This window comes from Acinonyx jubatus, chromosome C1 (genome assembly GCF_027475565.1).
Source record: "Acinonyx jubatus isolate Ajub_Pintada_27869175 chromosome C1, VMU_Ajub_asm_v1.0, whole genome shotgun sequence".
NCBI classification, from domain to species: Eukaryota; Metazoa; Chordata; class Mammalia; order Carnivora; family Felidae; genus Acinonyx; species Acinonyx jubatus.
In genome coordinates, this window is record NC_069381.1 from 188758987 (window position 1) to 188774232 (window position 15246).

General features: G+C 39.7%; 1 protein-coding gene across 5 annotated transcripts in view; it reads left to right on the plus strand.

Annotated features, from left to right (window-relative positions):
- The first annotated feature begins 4681 nt into the window (after positions 1–4681).
- Positions 4682–15246, plus strand: part of ZDBF2 (zinc finger DBF-type containing 2) — a 32222-nt gene continuing 21657 nt past the window's right edge. Inside the window, exons 1-4 of one of the 5 annotated variants that reach the window (XM_027052647.2) lie at positions 4682–5015; positions 9643–9695; positions 10666–10743; positions 11912–12016. In XM_027052647.2, coding sequence (XP_026908448.1) covers positions 11957–12016 — 60 coding nt within the window. In that variant the 5' untranslated portion in view covers positions 4682–5015; positions 9643–9695; positions 10666–10743; positions 11912–11956. Of the gene's footprint in view, positions 5016–5050; positions 5309–9642; positions 9696–10665; positions 10744–11911; positions 12017–12047; positions 14312–15246 lie in introns of those variants that run through there. The other 4 variants (XM_053215685.1, XM_027052651.2, XM_027052645.2 and 1 more) reach the window with 4 other exon arrangements.

The following is a 15246-nucleotide window of genomic DNA, read 5'->3' on the forward strand; positions in this document are numbered from 1 at the left end:
GGCTCAGTCAGTTGAGCGTCTGACTTCTGCTCAGGTCACGATCTCGCGGGTCATGGGTTTGAGCCTGCGTGGGGCTCGCTGCTGTCAGCACAGAGCCTGCTTGGGATACTCTGTCCCCTGCCCCTACCCCGCTTGTGCTCTCTCTCTCAAAAAGGAAGGGGGCGCATGGGTGGCTCAGTTGGTCGAGTGTCCTATTCTTGGTTTCTGCTCAGGTCATGATCTCACGGTTCAGTTACTGAGTTGGAGTCCTGTGTTTGGCGTTTTCTCTGTTTCCCTCTCCCTCTGTCTCTCTCTATGTCTCAAAATAAATAACGTAAAAGAAAAAAAAAAAAAGAAGGAACAAGTGTGTGGTTAGTCCTGATTATCACCAGAAGTTAGGAGCATTATCTTTCAGGATTATAAATTGTGCTTTTCTGATAGCAAGAAAAAAAACAAGGTAAAGAAACAACGTGCTAGTAGAAACAAAAGAGGGGAAGGAGTGAAAGAAAAAAGAGAAAGAGTAGACTATGGTAAGAATTGGTAAGGAATTATTAGAAAAAAAAAAACTATAGCAAAGGATGCCCTATCTGATGTCTTTGTATAAAGATGTATTATGGGTGAGGGGCGCCTGGGTGGCTCAGTCGGTTAACCATCCTACTTGGGCTCAGGTCATGATCTCACAGTTTGTGAATTTGAGCCCAGCATAGGCAGTTTGTCAGCACAGAGCCTGCTTCGGATCCTCTGTCTCCTTCTCTCTCTGCTCCTCCCTCGCTCATGCTGTTTCTCTCAAAAATAAGGAGACCTTAAATTTTTTTTTCAAAAAAAGATGTATCACAGAGGTATCCACATAATGTAAAAGTGGGAAGGAGTTGGCTTGACTGAATTAAAGGAAGAACAGAATGGGAAGACTGTGACAAAGAAGTTAGATCTCATTGCACAGAAGTTTAAATCAACGGGGGAACATGTTATGATATTAGAGTTTTTATATTAGTCGCTGGTCCTGCTGCCACTCCTTTGTCCACATCTACTCCAGACAGATAGGAGCAACTACTAAAAAACTATTTCTTGTCTTTAGTTCCGGCGGATCATTTGTATGTTTCGTTAAAAATAGGCTCATAGTGCTCTGTAGCGCTTTGCCGACTTCAGTCATTTTTAAGTTCTCGTGTGATAGATGAGGGTTAAACTCATTTGCAGAGTTCTCTCCCGGCTCTCTTCTCCCCACACTGACATCCACCAACGTTTTCTGTGTGTCCACCATATACCTCTGCCACTTTAAAGTATAGACTTTAACTTGCCTTCCTTTTCCAAGAACCTATTTGTTCCTTGTTCCAACTATCACCCTTACCCTCTGTCTTTTGAGTGACATTTTTGTCAAAGATGGGGACTATCTTACAGAGAGGAATCAAGAACAAGACAAAATGCATGGAGATATCTTGTGATCATTCCCATTAAATTTAAAATTTTGATTTGGATGGGGCATATGAGTGAATTCTTTTCTATTAAACATGACATTATACTCTTTATATACTTATAAAGTTTATTTATTTATTTTTGAGACAGAGACACAGAGAGAGAGCGAGAGCAAGCGAGCTCTCACACATGCTGGGAAGGGGCAGAAAGAGAGAGGGAGAACGAGGATCCCAAGCAGGCTCTGCACTGACAGTGGGCTGAAACTCACAAACTGTGAGGTCATGACCAGAGCTGAAATCAAGAGTCAGACGCTTAACTGACTGAGTTTCCCAGGTGCTCCATATACTGTTTATAAAAATGCCAGGGTAGGGGCACCTGACTGGCCCAATTGGCAGACCATGCGACTCTTCATCTTAGGGTCGTGAGTTCAAGCCCCACATTGGGCATGGAGCCTACTTTAAAAAAAAAAAAAGAAGCCTGGCTAATGGGTAAAATCTTCATGATAACTTCACCTGACTATGGATAGGTATATGTGCACTAATAGAATTTTAGGGAAAAATAAACTCTAAACTGATAGAATCTAAGTTCTTTTATGATTCAGGAAAAAGGAAGATCTTTTTCCTTCAGACATTAGCCTAATGTTAGCTTAAACAGCTTACAAAACATCAGCATTATCAGAATGATTTCTGGACATAAAATAGCAGTTTTTATTCTTCCTTTGAAGAAAGAATGTGAAATAACACATACATAGGATCTTTTTTCTCCCTGGGGAGGGAACATACAAACCCAACCTTGATACTTAGTGTCCTTTAAAGAAATATTAGTGAATGAGTTTAGCTCTATAATGGATTAATAAAGGATTGTGGGGATCTGAAAAAGTTTAAAGCTTAACCTTACAGATGATTAAGCTCTGCCAAAAAAAGTACCCATTGCCAGTAGACAGAAATGTAGTCTGGAAGGACTACTAACTGGATGCAGGATGAAACTTCTTTTAATTTTATATGATAGGGGTGCCAGGGTGGCTCATTTGGTTGAGTGCCTGACTCTTGATTTTGGCTCAGGTCATGATCCCAGGGTTCTAAGATTGGGCCTTTTGTGGGGGCTCTGCACTAGCATGGAACCTGCTTATGATTCTCTGTCTCTCTCCCTCTGCCCCACTCGTGCACAGTCTCTCTCTTTCTCTAAAAATAAGAAAAAAATTTTTATATGATAGTATCATGTTGAAAAAAATGCTATCAACTAAACTAAAACACGTTGATTTTTTGGTAATTTAGTGTTTTATTTCATACTTCGTGAAATAACCCTTTCAGACTTAGATTTATTATGTGTCAATCTTGTGTGTGCACATAAAGGGAGATGTAAGTAAAATTGGTTAAGGGGTTCCAAAATTTCTTTGCATTCAAAACCCACCTTTTCTAAAACACTTTTTGTATCAGTTGTTGATGGCTGTGGTTTTCCATACAGTATTGTCTTCTGGGCCACCAAAAGTGTTGGAGATGTATCGACTCCTAAGAGTGCCCTACTACTGAATCTAGGGTTTTTTTTTTTTTTTTTTCCTCAAGTCGCTGATTCTATTCCGAAGGCTTCCAGGCTGGCATTGTCTGATCTAACCAGAAGAGGTCAATGGGTAGTTTCCCGGTAACACATAGGATTCATTTTACTTCTTCAACGATTTTATTTTGACTCAAACTTAGAGGGGTTGTAATTGACAAACCATACCATCAGAAATAATATCTAAGTCATTTCAGTGTGTGTGTGTGTGTGTGTGTGTGTGTGTGTGTGTGTGTGTGTTAGGCTTATTTAACTGTTTATTTGTAGGTTTCCAAAATGCATGAAGAACTAATGCTCTTGGTAAGGAACTCGGTTTCTCAGAAGTCTAAGCTCTTTTAGCCAGTCCCATCTCTTTTTTATATGCTGTTAATTTCCTCCTTTAAGGGTTGTGGGTTTTATTAAACAATGCACTTAACTCAGTTGAAATAAGGACAATGTGAAAAGCCACATTCAATTTTCTATATGTGGAGGTGCTGACATCCAGGTTAATACAGCTACCTGGCCAGTAATATTAAGAGACCAGTTTGTAAAATGCATCTTGATTTCTGAGATGTTGAAGTGTGAAAAATTTGTGTCTTCGCATCTGTGAAATGCATTATGTCATGGTGGCTGGGTTAATGTATAATGGGTTTTCTTTCACCATTTCCAAGGTTGGGATGTACCTTAAAAGTTTGCCTTAAAAAAAATCAGTATACATACATACATATATATATATATATATATATATATATATATATATATATATATTTTTTGGTGTGTTAAAAAAATCTAAATAGCTGCAATAGCCCAGGTTTAAAGTCGGAGAAAGATGTAGGGGGCGAGGCAAGAGCTAAGTAATACACAAGAATGGAAACTGTGGAAGCAAAAGCAATGGTGAATTTTAAAAAAGGGACAAAGTCACAAGCTTATTAAAGAAATGTAATGACAATGACAACAATAGCCAAAGAACAAGGTAGCTCATTCTAAGATTATTTTTACCTAAAACATAAGCTCTTTAATCGGAGGCTCTCTCCACTTTAAGGGATGCTCATTTTCCTTATAACATATTTTAATGATATATTCAGTATTGTGATTGATTCTGGTTTGTGTCCCCCTCATTACAGTCAGCTGTTTTTGCACACCACCATATTCGCAGTGGGTGGTACAGAATACCATTGAATGACTGAGGGGATTTCGGTTAATATTCGTAACCCTTTCATGTGCAGGGGAGGTCTTTGAATACCTACTCTCCTTAAGCCTCAGTTGTCTCTTTTGTCAACTGGGAATAATAGGATTCCTAGTAAGATCCTCTAAAGGGTTGCTTTGAGGATGAAATGCAAGAGTACATATATAAACCTTAAACACAGTGCCTAGCACAAAGTAAGCGCTCATTAAACAGGAGCTTTTGTTTGCTGCAGCTCACTGCGGCAAACACACACGAACGGCGCAAACGCCGAGCCCTCTCAGCGGAATTTTCTTTTCGAGGTTCGTCTGTTGCTGGGAATTGACAAGCAATTTCCCTCTGGGCCCTCAAATGCTAAAACCTTCGTGTCTATCTCGCGTCCTAACTCCGCTGTGAGCCCAGTCATTTTGGTTAGAACAGGTTTGATTTTACAAGCTCCGGAGTGGGGCCCTGACCCCGGTGGAAGTGTTCGCTTTAAAAGATCTGCGGGAGGGGAGGGTTGGGGCGGGAGGAAGGGGGCTCCAGCGCCGGGGGGCGGGGGTGGGCAGGGGGCGGTGCGCGGCTCCTGCGTCAGAAGGGGCCCTGTTTTCGCACCTTCCCTGACGTCAAAGCTCAGTCAGGACTGCAGCTCTACGTTCCCGGTGGATGTCTACGTGGGCTGAGTCGTGACTCGGATCCCGGGTCTTGCGAGTGACGCTCGCACTTCGCTCCTCGTCTCACACCGGCGGGAGAGGCCGGGGGGCTCCTCTGTGTGGCTCCGCGGGCTGCGGGCGGCAGGCAGCGGGCGGCCGCGGCGCCCTGGACGGCCCGGGGGGTCCGGGCACCGCCATGGAACCAGAATAGGAAGGGAGCGCGCCCACCGGTCCTCGGCCTGCGCCCAAGCCCGGGAGGAATCCGGGAGGCCTCCGCGGAGGTGAGAACCGCGCCGCAGAGCACCGCGGCGGCGGCGGCGGGCGCGGGCGCGGGCGGGGCGGGCCGAGCCGAGGCGGCGCGCAGCCGGGGCGACGCCCGCGGGCTCCGTGCGCGCGGCCGGGGGTGGGGCCTGCTCGCCTCGCGCCCCGGGCGCCTTCTTCCTCCCGAGGGACGGCCGGACCGCTCGCCCGGCTCCTGCACCCGCCTCGCAGGTCCTTCTCGGCTTCTCCCGTCCCCAGTCCCTTTCTGCCCGTCCTGCGGGAGCGGGGCCGGCGTCTCCGGGCCCGGATCGAGGTGGCTGGGGCGTGGGGTGGAGGTGGGGCGCAGGCTGCCCTGCGCTTCTGTCGGGGGCCCTGGGTCGGAGGGGCCCGCGGACGCGGCCCGGGGCTGAGAGGTGGAGAGGGGGCGGCTCGCGGAGGTCGGATTTGGGGCTTTGTACCCGCGGGGACTTGTAGGGGCACCTGTGGGGCCGAGATCCGAAGCCACCTGTCCACAAATCCCCTTCCCCCATTGCCCTGCGCTGTGTCCAGCTGTCCCCAGACCTAGGCCCTTATCAGCCTTTGGCGATTGGGATTTATTTTGGAAGCGTTAGATTTTTGTGTTAACGATCGTTTTACTATCGTCGTGCAACAGTTGTGTAAATCTGCTCAGATTACGCCGTCGTTATTACGTGCTCTTTAGAAGGCCCTTTGCAGCTCCTAACATTATCCGACGCGATGATTTTGGAAGCGCGGGGAAGAAATGCATAACGAGATGCTGGCTGTTAAACGTCTTTAATCCCCAGAATAGAATTATATTTAATTTGTTTGACAGCAATTATATACTATCAGGAAAAAAATAAATAAACCCACTGAAAAAGCCCTTATCAATCTTATCATCAAGGGAGTCAGTATTAACAATTTGGGGTACGTAAGTGCATATTCGTGTTACATAAAGGGGAATGCTAATGTAGTCTGCTTTTTTTGCTTGGTGCGTTGTGGTCATTTCTGTATCAGTGCATAAACGTTTTTCTGCTGCCTTCTTAACGTGCACTGATTTGGACCCAGAGCCTGGAAGGCAAGAATTTTCTTCTTCTCCCTGCACTTTGGCCAGTGGCCAACGTTAGTAAAGAAAGTGGTGAGAGATTTGATAAAGTATCACCGCAATGGCCAAGGTATTGGATAGAAATAAGCTGAATTCAGGGTGACAGCCATCTTCTGTATAATATTGTTTGTTTGGCTTAATAATGTGATGTAGTTTTTTCAGATTGCAGTTTTCACCCATTAGTGAATTGTGAAATTAATTTTGTGGGTCATAACTAGCACTTACAAAAAACAAAAGAGGATAGCATAGTAAATACCAGAATGCATTACAGGTAATGAGGATATTTTGTAAGCTTTGTTTTAACTGCGTGTGTGTGTGGGCCAGTGCGTGCGTGGGGTGCATGCGCGTGAGGGCGCGTACATGTGTGATTGCGTGTGTGTGTGCGGGGTTGTGATATAAAATGTATTGCTTTCTCTGTGCTACGCTAATTAAGTTTGAAAATCACTAATCCAAGGTACTGTCAGCACTCAGATCTCAGAATGGGAGCAATGATGCAATTAAGCTAAACGTTAGTTTTACTCTTTTCTTTGGAATATGTGACAGTGTTTATTGCAACAAATTAGATCCCTAATTATTTGTTTTCACTTAATATTAAAACAATCAATTAGCATTCCTGAAAATACAGAGAGGAAGCATTTTATGGAAGTTAAGAGGTTAAGAGCATAAACTGCTCAGATTGACCTACAGTCAAATCCCAGCTACAGTGGTTATTGGTGTGTGACCTGGAACAAGATACTGCTTCTTTCTCAACCTCAGTTTCCTGATTTGTAAAGTGGGAGTTAACCGGGACACCAATTTCATAAGGGTGTTTGCTATTAAGATGGGATGATGCATATGAAACTGTTGACATAGTGCCTAGCCCAGATTGACTATTCACTAAAAGTTAGCTATTATTATTTTATTAAGACTGAATGGAGGATAATGCTTGTCACCAGAGGAAAGGCAGCATAAGCATAAGGTGGATAATCCAAACAAATGGGAAGTTGAAAATTAATGTTGTAAAGAAAGGGACACTGAATTAATAAGATGGTCTTTTTATTTCATTTAGCCATTGTTTTGTGACTGCTCCCCCGTTGTTTTCCTGTTGCTAGACAGATAATTTGGGTGATCTTACTCAATAAACCAAATGCCTTTCTATTGTCTTTTTATATTTAATATTAAGTTGGTGTCTGTCTTGTGTGACAGTTGAAAAATATTTCCCATAGGGATTCTGGATTTTGTTAGCTCTTATTTCAAAATACCGTGGTTTGGGAAACACGCACTACAACTCTGAACTCATTGCAACCATGTGCTTATCTCTGCAGCAGGTCCAGATCTCAGGTGTGCAAGAAATAGTCCCAAAAGAAAAATAGATGCAGCTTGAGACATATGTGCTGAAGTCACCTCAGGCAGTCTCAGAGGTCTTTGTTCACTGCCTCAGATCGGTTTATGCTCTTTTAAGTGTTTCATAAACCAAAGAAATAGAGTCTGGGCATTGTCCTTTTTTAGAGCATTATTATTTTTATGAAAAATAATTTGAATGCTTTGCACTCAAAAAAAAAAAAGGCCATTGCAAGAGTACTTAATTGGGTGTGACAACTGTAAAAGTTTGGGGGAAATCTTAAACGTTAATCAAATGCTGCTCTCAGTGTTAGAAATGTCTTTAAGTTCTTGTTCTGTTTGAAAGGAACCAAAGTGGAAACTTGTTGATGGTAAATTATGGTGTGGTTTATGAAAATATGAAAAAAATATGACTTGGGACTCTAGCTGTCCTAGCCACAAAAAATCTCAATGAAACAAAAAAGCTTAACTTGACCTTAAATGAAACATGTATACATTCATATTTCTGAAGTTAGACAAAATACTAATTTATGTGTGTATCTATTTTTAAAATTCTCCTAATTTTTAAATAGCTAATTCACCGGCTGCTGGGTCTTGTCGGATAAGACAGCTTTTGTCTTACACTGATATGCAGTCATTAAAAATTCGGTTTTGGAATTATATATCATATCATATAGGAGTGCTCATCATATATGGTTAAGTGAGAGTCAGCAGGCTATATAGAATAGACTATAGTACCATACCATTTTTGTAAACACATGTTTAGAACAAAGAATATATGATAAATATTAATGGTGGGTAGTGGGATTATGACTGATTTTAGTGGTCTTTATTTTCATAATTGTGCCATGGTATGTTTTATTTTCATAATAAAAATTAATAAAAGTAATATTTGAAAGAAAAAATTACTGTGTGTTTTCCTAATTTGCAAGCATAAATGAGACTAAATCTTTGCTCTAAGGGATACTGATTCTTTGAATTTGGATAATTTGGGTGTTAACTAATTCTCTAATATCCTAGAAAATGGTGCCGCATAGTTTAACTTACCCTGTGAAAAGCTCCTTTGAATAGGGAAGAACCACTGTTCCAGAATTTTCTTAAAGCTCCCTGCATATACTGCTTTCCAAAAAAACCCAAAAACAAACAAACAACAACAAAAACAAACCCCACACTGTCTGAATATGTGGTCTAAATTCTTAAGTTTTCTTTTAACTACGATCATGTTGAAGCTGAATCTACGTTTCTTGCTTTATTGCCCCTTGAATTTTTAAATGAAGTCTTGGCTCCAGCTTTAACTTGTCAGTTTACTGTCTCTAAAGGTACTTTTGCTTTCTTACTTTTGTACTTTTGCTTTTTTGTTACTTGGAACATCTTTTCCTGATCTTTATTTAAGTACACCCTACCCATTTTCCAATGTCCAGTTAAAAAGCTATATCCATTGTGACATTTTGGCACTTACTGTTTGTGCTTAGGCATTTCTCAGATACCACCTGGTATTTTTACATTCGTTTCCTAGTGCCATTTTAAACTTCTTGAGAGCAAGAAAGCTTGTCTATTTCTATCCTTTAAAGCTTCCAGCATCTGCACAGGGTAGGTGCTAAGTATTTATTCTTTGATTATACAGTGCTGTCACAGCCTCTTTTGAACCAAATTGTTGGAGTTTTTTGTTAACCAATGATCCTGGGTAAGGGTCATCAACACTTTGCCAACAACAATGTGGAAGAATAAACAAGATTGATAATTTGGCCTAATTGTCAGTTGATAGGTGATAAAGAATTGACAGTGTTTTTCACCGAAAGTAACATAAGAACCGAGTTGTGTCGTTCGTCCAGGATCCACACTTAATTCCATGTAAATATTTCTTTCAAAGATTTCCTATAAAGCTCATATGGGTTTATAGCATCGTGTTCTTACCCTTACCAGAGATCCAGTTTTATTTTCCAGCTGCTGTTCCTGGAACCCAAAGATCTGAAATACTCGATGGTGGGTTATATGGGTGGGCCATGACAATTGCTCTGCCCCAGAGCATCTTAGGAGGTCATGTGGGAGTCTATGAGTCACAGTATGTAAAGTGCTTTGTGTTAAAGAGTTAGTATTTTTTTCTCCCATTGAAACATAATTGGGTTACTTTTCAAACTTATCTATGACTTGGGGATAGTTACTTGGCCTGTGGTAGACACTTAGGGGGCTGACCTTTTTTTTTTTTCAATTGTTTTAATTTACAGATGTTTTCCAGGACTAATGCAACTGATGAAATACCTGCCCTTTTCTGCTCAAGGTAAGTGACTTGTTACTTTATGAAAATACCAGGTACCAGTAGAATTCAGAATTGGAATAAAAAGACCCATTCAGTCATGAAAAGTAATATAATCCCAGGCCCCAAAGAAATGATCCCTTTAGTAAGTAAGAATTTTATTAGTATGTAAAAAATGATGACTTATGTTACTGCTTCAGCCTGCCTCAGAATCACCTTAGAGCATTTTAAATATGCATAATAGGCATGTGCCTGGCTCCCCACCAGGCGGTTTTGATTTAGTCAGTTTTTGAGGTGGGGTTCCTAGCATGCAAAGTTTGAAAAGTGCCAATCAGGTGCTTCAGAGTCATGGTGGCTCACTGTCTCAGTGGCATGTATGTGACATGAGATGACAGAAATGTAGATAATCATGGCATGGGAATTAAAGGCTGTATGTGTCAAAGATCAAAAAAAAATTATAAAGAATTTCAATTTTGTGTGTGTGTGTGTGTAACATTAGACTAATACTTTCATTTTGCCTTTCATTCAATGATTGTTTTAAATACATTTCGAATTTTTTTTTTTACATTTATTTATTTTTGAGAGTCAGAGAAAGATAAAGCACAAGTTGGGGAGGGGGCAGAGAGAGAGAGAGGGAGACACAGAATCCGAAGCAGGCTCCAGGCTCTGAGCTGTCAGCACAGAGCCCGATGCGGGGCTTAAACTCAAATCGTGGGATCATGACCTGAGCTGAAGTCAGACGCTTAACCTACTGACCCACCCAGGCACCCCGTTTTAAATATATTTTGAATAAAGCACTAGAAAATTTGTTATTTTATGATTTTCAAAGTTCAGGTTTAGGCCCTAGGGTTCTCTCAGCTTGAAAATTGGCTGTATCTATACACACAGCTTAAAGCTTGTTTCATTTTGTTGCTTCAGGTTAATAAATGAAGTAAAATAATGGAAAAAAGACCAAATTTTAAATAAGTCATTTTTTATATATTCTCTATTTCAGAGGCTGGTTTAATTGATTTATTTTCCCAGTAAGTGTGGAAGCCAGAAAGTCAAAGTTTGTCGTAATAAAAAGTAACAGGTGAGTGCATGTTACAATAGCATTTTGATTTAATAAAGCTCTTCTGTTCTCATTGATTTTCAGGCTTGACTTCATTTCTAAATATTGATTTTAATGAGTAAACTTTTTGTATTGCAGGATCATCTTATCAGAAATATTCTACACATTATAGGATCGTTCTGTTACATATTCAACAGACAAGAATGTTTAAAATAATTCGAATTAAAACTTGATGAAATTATTTCTTAAAATTCTGTTTTCATCTTAACAAAACAGCAAAAACCTTAAAATTGTATTGAATTATTATTTAAAATAATCATTAACTGTAAACACTTTGTGTCAGTGAGTAAATAGTTGTGTATCAGAATTACTTGGGAAATGAAAAAAATTCTGAATTCTAGGCTGTCTCAGCCCTACTAAATCAGAATTTTGGGGAATGATTGTGCTATTCAGCCTGGGTTGGGAACCACTGCAGTATGTAATGTTGAAGGATGATAGTTTCAAGGCGGTAGAAACTTGGAGACTTTTTTTATTTGTAGAGAGATCTCATTGCACCAACTGGAAGAAATTCCTCATATTTATTTGGTTTATGTAGTTGTCAGGAGAGAAGTGTCTTGTGTTTCAGACCCAAATTAGTTATTTTGATTTTTAGTAATTCTGTCAGGTAATTTATCTTAAAATCTGCACCTTTGTGGATTAAGCAGAAAATACATGCATCTTTACTCTCGTGATGGAAGTAGATGTTAGGTATAACAATGAGAATTCATGTAACGTCAGATTTTATGTAGGAACACAATGGGAAAATTACTGAGCCTCATTCGCATATAGTGAATATGCTATAACAACAACACAGAGGTAGGAATTTGTCTTTACGGATTGAGTACTGAACCAATTCCTAATAACCGTAACAAGTTATCAGAAAATTGATAAAAAATTGAGTCCAGTCTCCACCTATCAACAACACACCCCTTTTTTGGAAGGTGCACAACTCTCCCCCTCTCCTCCAGGCTCACTGATCGACTCAGTAGCTTTTGGCAGACTTATCTAATTTCATAATTATTCAAAATAAGGGTGCATCGTACTCAAGAATGAATTTCTGTTCTCTGATATTACCAAGGGTGTTTTCCTCAGGGTAGTAAGGACTTAACTGTTTGTTTGTTTTTTTCTTCCCGTTTTTTCTTTTTTCCAGTTGGAGTATTCCCGGACAATAGCCACTTGACTTTGGTTATTCAGCATGCAGAACAGACAGGGCTACTGCAGCTATTGCTGTGTGCGCTATAATAACCTGGAACAGGTGAGAGGATCCTGTTAATAAACAGTTATACCTCAAAGGACCTAGTCATGCATTTTATTAAACTCATTTACTCACCCGAACAGATTGTTGTGAATCTTCTAATTGGTAGACACCATTTAAAGTTCTCAGGATATAGCCAGGGACAAATCCACGTCCCTTTTGTAGTATAGTAAGACAGAAAATAAATAATCATATAAACTTAATACATGATAAGTCAGATTGTGATAAATGTTATGAGGAAAATAAAATAGAGAAGGGAGTGCACTTTCAGGGGGGGCTGCCAGATAAGGTTAAGGAGTGACATTTGAGTTGAGATTTCAATGAAGTTTGGGATCCAGGCTGCCTTATATCTGGGGGAAGAATTTCTAGGTAGAGGGAGGAGAGAGTAAAGACGGAGACCCCAAGGTAGAGGGGTGGTTGGCGTGCTGGTTAAAAGGCAGGAGCCGATGAGGCCAGAGTGCTGGTGAGGTGGAGGGCGGGTGTGAAGTGATAGGTGAAGAATCTAGAGAATTAGATGCTGTAAGACATTGTAGAATAAGGTAAGGACTTAGAAGATTATGCTTCCATGCGCAAATGTTTTAGATGTTGCTATAGTTTAGATTCTTTCCCCTCCTCTTGCTGCTTGTGTTTTTGGGGTTGTAAAAGATTGCTGGGTCCAAGGTCATGAACAGTTGCTCCCTGTATTTTCCTGTAAGAATTTTATAGTTTTTGTTCTTACATTTAGGTCTCTGATTCATTTTCAGTTAATTTTTTTATATGTTGTGATTTTAATTCCCTCCTAGAAGCCCTGTCTCCAAATACAGTCACATTGAAAGTTAGAACTTCAACATAGGCGTTTGGGGCCTGGGGGACACAATTCAGTCTGTAGCAATTAATATTGATTGAGTTTTAGCTATTAAGCCAATTTTATATCCCTGGGCTAAATCCCGCTTGGTCATGGTGCTTAGTCCTTCTGTATGTTCCTGGATTTGGCTTGCCAGTATTTTGTTGAGGATTTTTGCGTCTATATTCGTAAGAAATATTGTCTGTAGCTTTCTTTTCTTGTGATGTTTTTGGTTTCAGAACTCGGGTGATGCTGGCTTCAGAGAATGAATTGAGTAGTGTCCCTTTCTTTTTGTTGGAAGAGTTTGGGAAGAATTGTATATGGACGTTTTGAAATCAGTATTCATAGTAATAGTAGCTGTAGGTCTTCTGAACAGAATTGTTCATTTGGGAGAGCCTCAAGGTTTTCTTCAGGGTCTGAGCTGTGGAATTGTGTCATAGGTGAAGGAGTAATATAAGGAAGCTCTGGTCCTGTTAGTCTATACTATTCTATCTTAAGTGATATCTAAGACAAGTTTGTCCTACGTAAAAATTCTGCTGTTCAGTGGCATTTGTTTTGTTTAGTTATCAACAGTCATCATTTAAATTCATACTAAGGAAAAGTTATTATGATTTCCACATCTCTGCCTTTTAACAGAAAAAAACTTTCTACTGCTGGTTACAAACACGAGGCGGCAGATAATAAATCTCAAGGCTGTCTTTAGTGTTTCTGTCATGATCGATAAAATGATGCCATCACTTGACTTGGACGATTACTTGTTGAACTTTTGATATTACTAAAACATTGAATCTTTAACTACAAGTTCTATTCAGTAAGCATTCAGTATAACTTTTTGCCAAAGGTTTAAAATAATTTTTAGACATTTGGATACTCATGTACTAAGCAGGCACTTAAAAAGACTGTTGAAGGGGTACCTGGGTGGCTCAGTTGGCTAAGTGAAGGACTCTTGGTTTCGGCTCAGGTGGTGATGTCATGGTTTATGGGATGGAACCCCATGTTGCGCTCTGTGCTGACACCACAGAGCCTGCTTGGGATGCTCTCTCTGTCTGCCCCTCTCCTGCTTGCTTGTGTGTGTGTGCTCTCTCTCTCAAATAAGACTTAAAAAAAGACCCTGTTGATGACAGCTGAAGTAATTTGCACTAAGTACAAAGTCTTAAATAAATAAATTTCATGGCTTTGGAGAACTCTAAAGGCAGTGGAGAAATAGAGGACCCAGGTGTAGCTGAAGATTCAACAGAAACAATGGTAACCCAAAGAAAGAAAACAACTACCAATTTAGTATTCGATGCTTAATAAATATATCCTTGAAAAAAAAGGTGAAATAGAAATATTTTCAGAAAACGAAAATTAAGGGAATTTACTGGCAACAGACCCTGACTGAAGGAAATACTAAAAAGAGTTCTTCAGACAGAAGGAAAATGATTTCAGTTGGAAGCTTAGAGATACGGGAAGTCAGGAAGATCAGTGGAAAGGTAGCAGGTGATTTAAATGAATGATATCTTGTGGCATTGACAATGATGACATATAAACTGGAAGGAAAGTAAATCGAGTAAATTCCTTGCTTAAGAAGAGAGTAAAAGTAGCAAGTGATTTTAGATCTTGGTAGGTCAGGGTTGCTTGTGATAATCTGTTACCACTAACAGACTAGAAAAAGAGCCTGGCCTATAACTACCTCCCAACTTAACAGAAGTGGAGAACTTGGAATAATAAAAAGTGGTCCACAAGAAGGAAAGAAAGAAGAGACATAGGGACATTGCATAGGCAGGAGTAATGAAAACAGTTTTAAAAATAAAAACAAAGATTAAATCCAAATGCATCAGTACTCTATTAAGTAAAAGACTTGATGCTTGAATTAAACTATTCAATATTTTATCGGAGGTTCTAGCAAGGGAAATAAAGAGAAAGAAAATGATACATATTAGATAAAAAGAAACAAAACTGTGATTGTACCTTGCACAAAGTGTGATTGTAGATGTAGAAAACCTAAAGATATCTAGGTAGACTATTAGAATTGATAAGTGAGTTTAATAAGCTTGTTGGGCAACATAAAAAGAAATTGTATTTTTATATCCAACAGCATACAGAAAATGAGATCTAAAAAAGGTATTTAATAATAGCATCAAAGAACATGAACTCCTTAGGAATAAATATAACAAAATATGTATAAGGTTTTTATGTAGAAAACCATAAACACTGAGAGAAATATAAGAAAAATTAAATAATTGGTGTGATATACCAATCGGAAAAATCAATATTGTAACCATGTCAGTTTTCCCCAAACATATATATTGATTTAATGAAATTCCAAACAAAATTCCAGGAAAGGTTTTTTTTTAAGAATGTATTTTTAAGTAGTCTCCACACCCAACAAGGGGCTTGAACTCTCAACTCCGAGATCAAGAGTCAA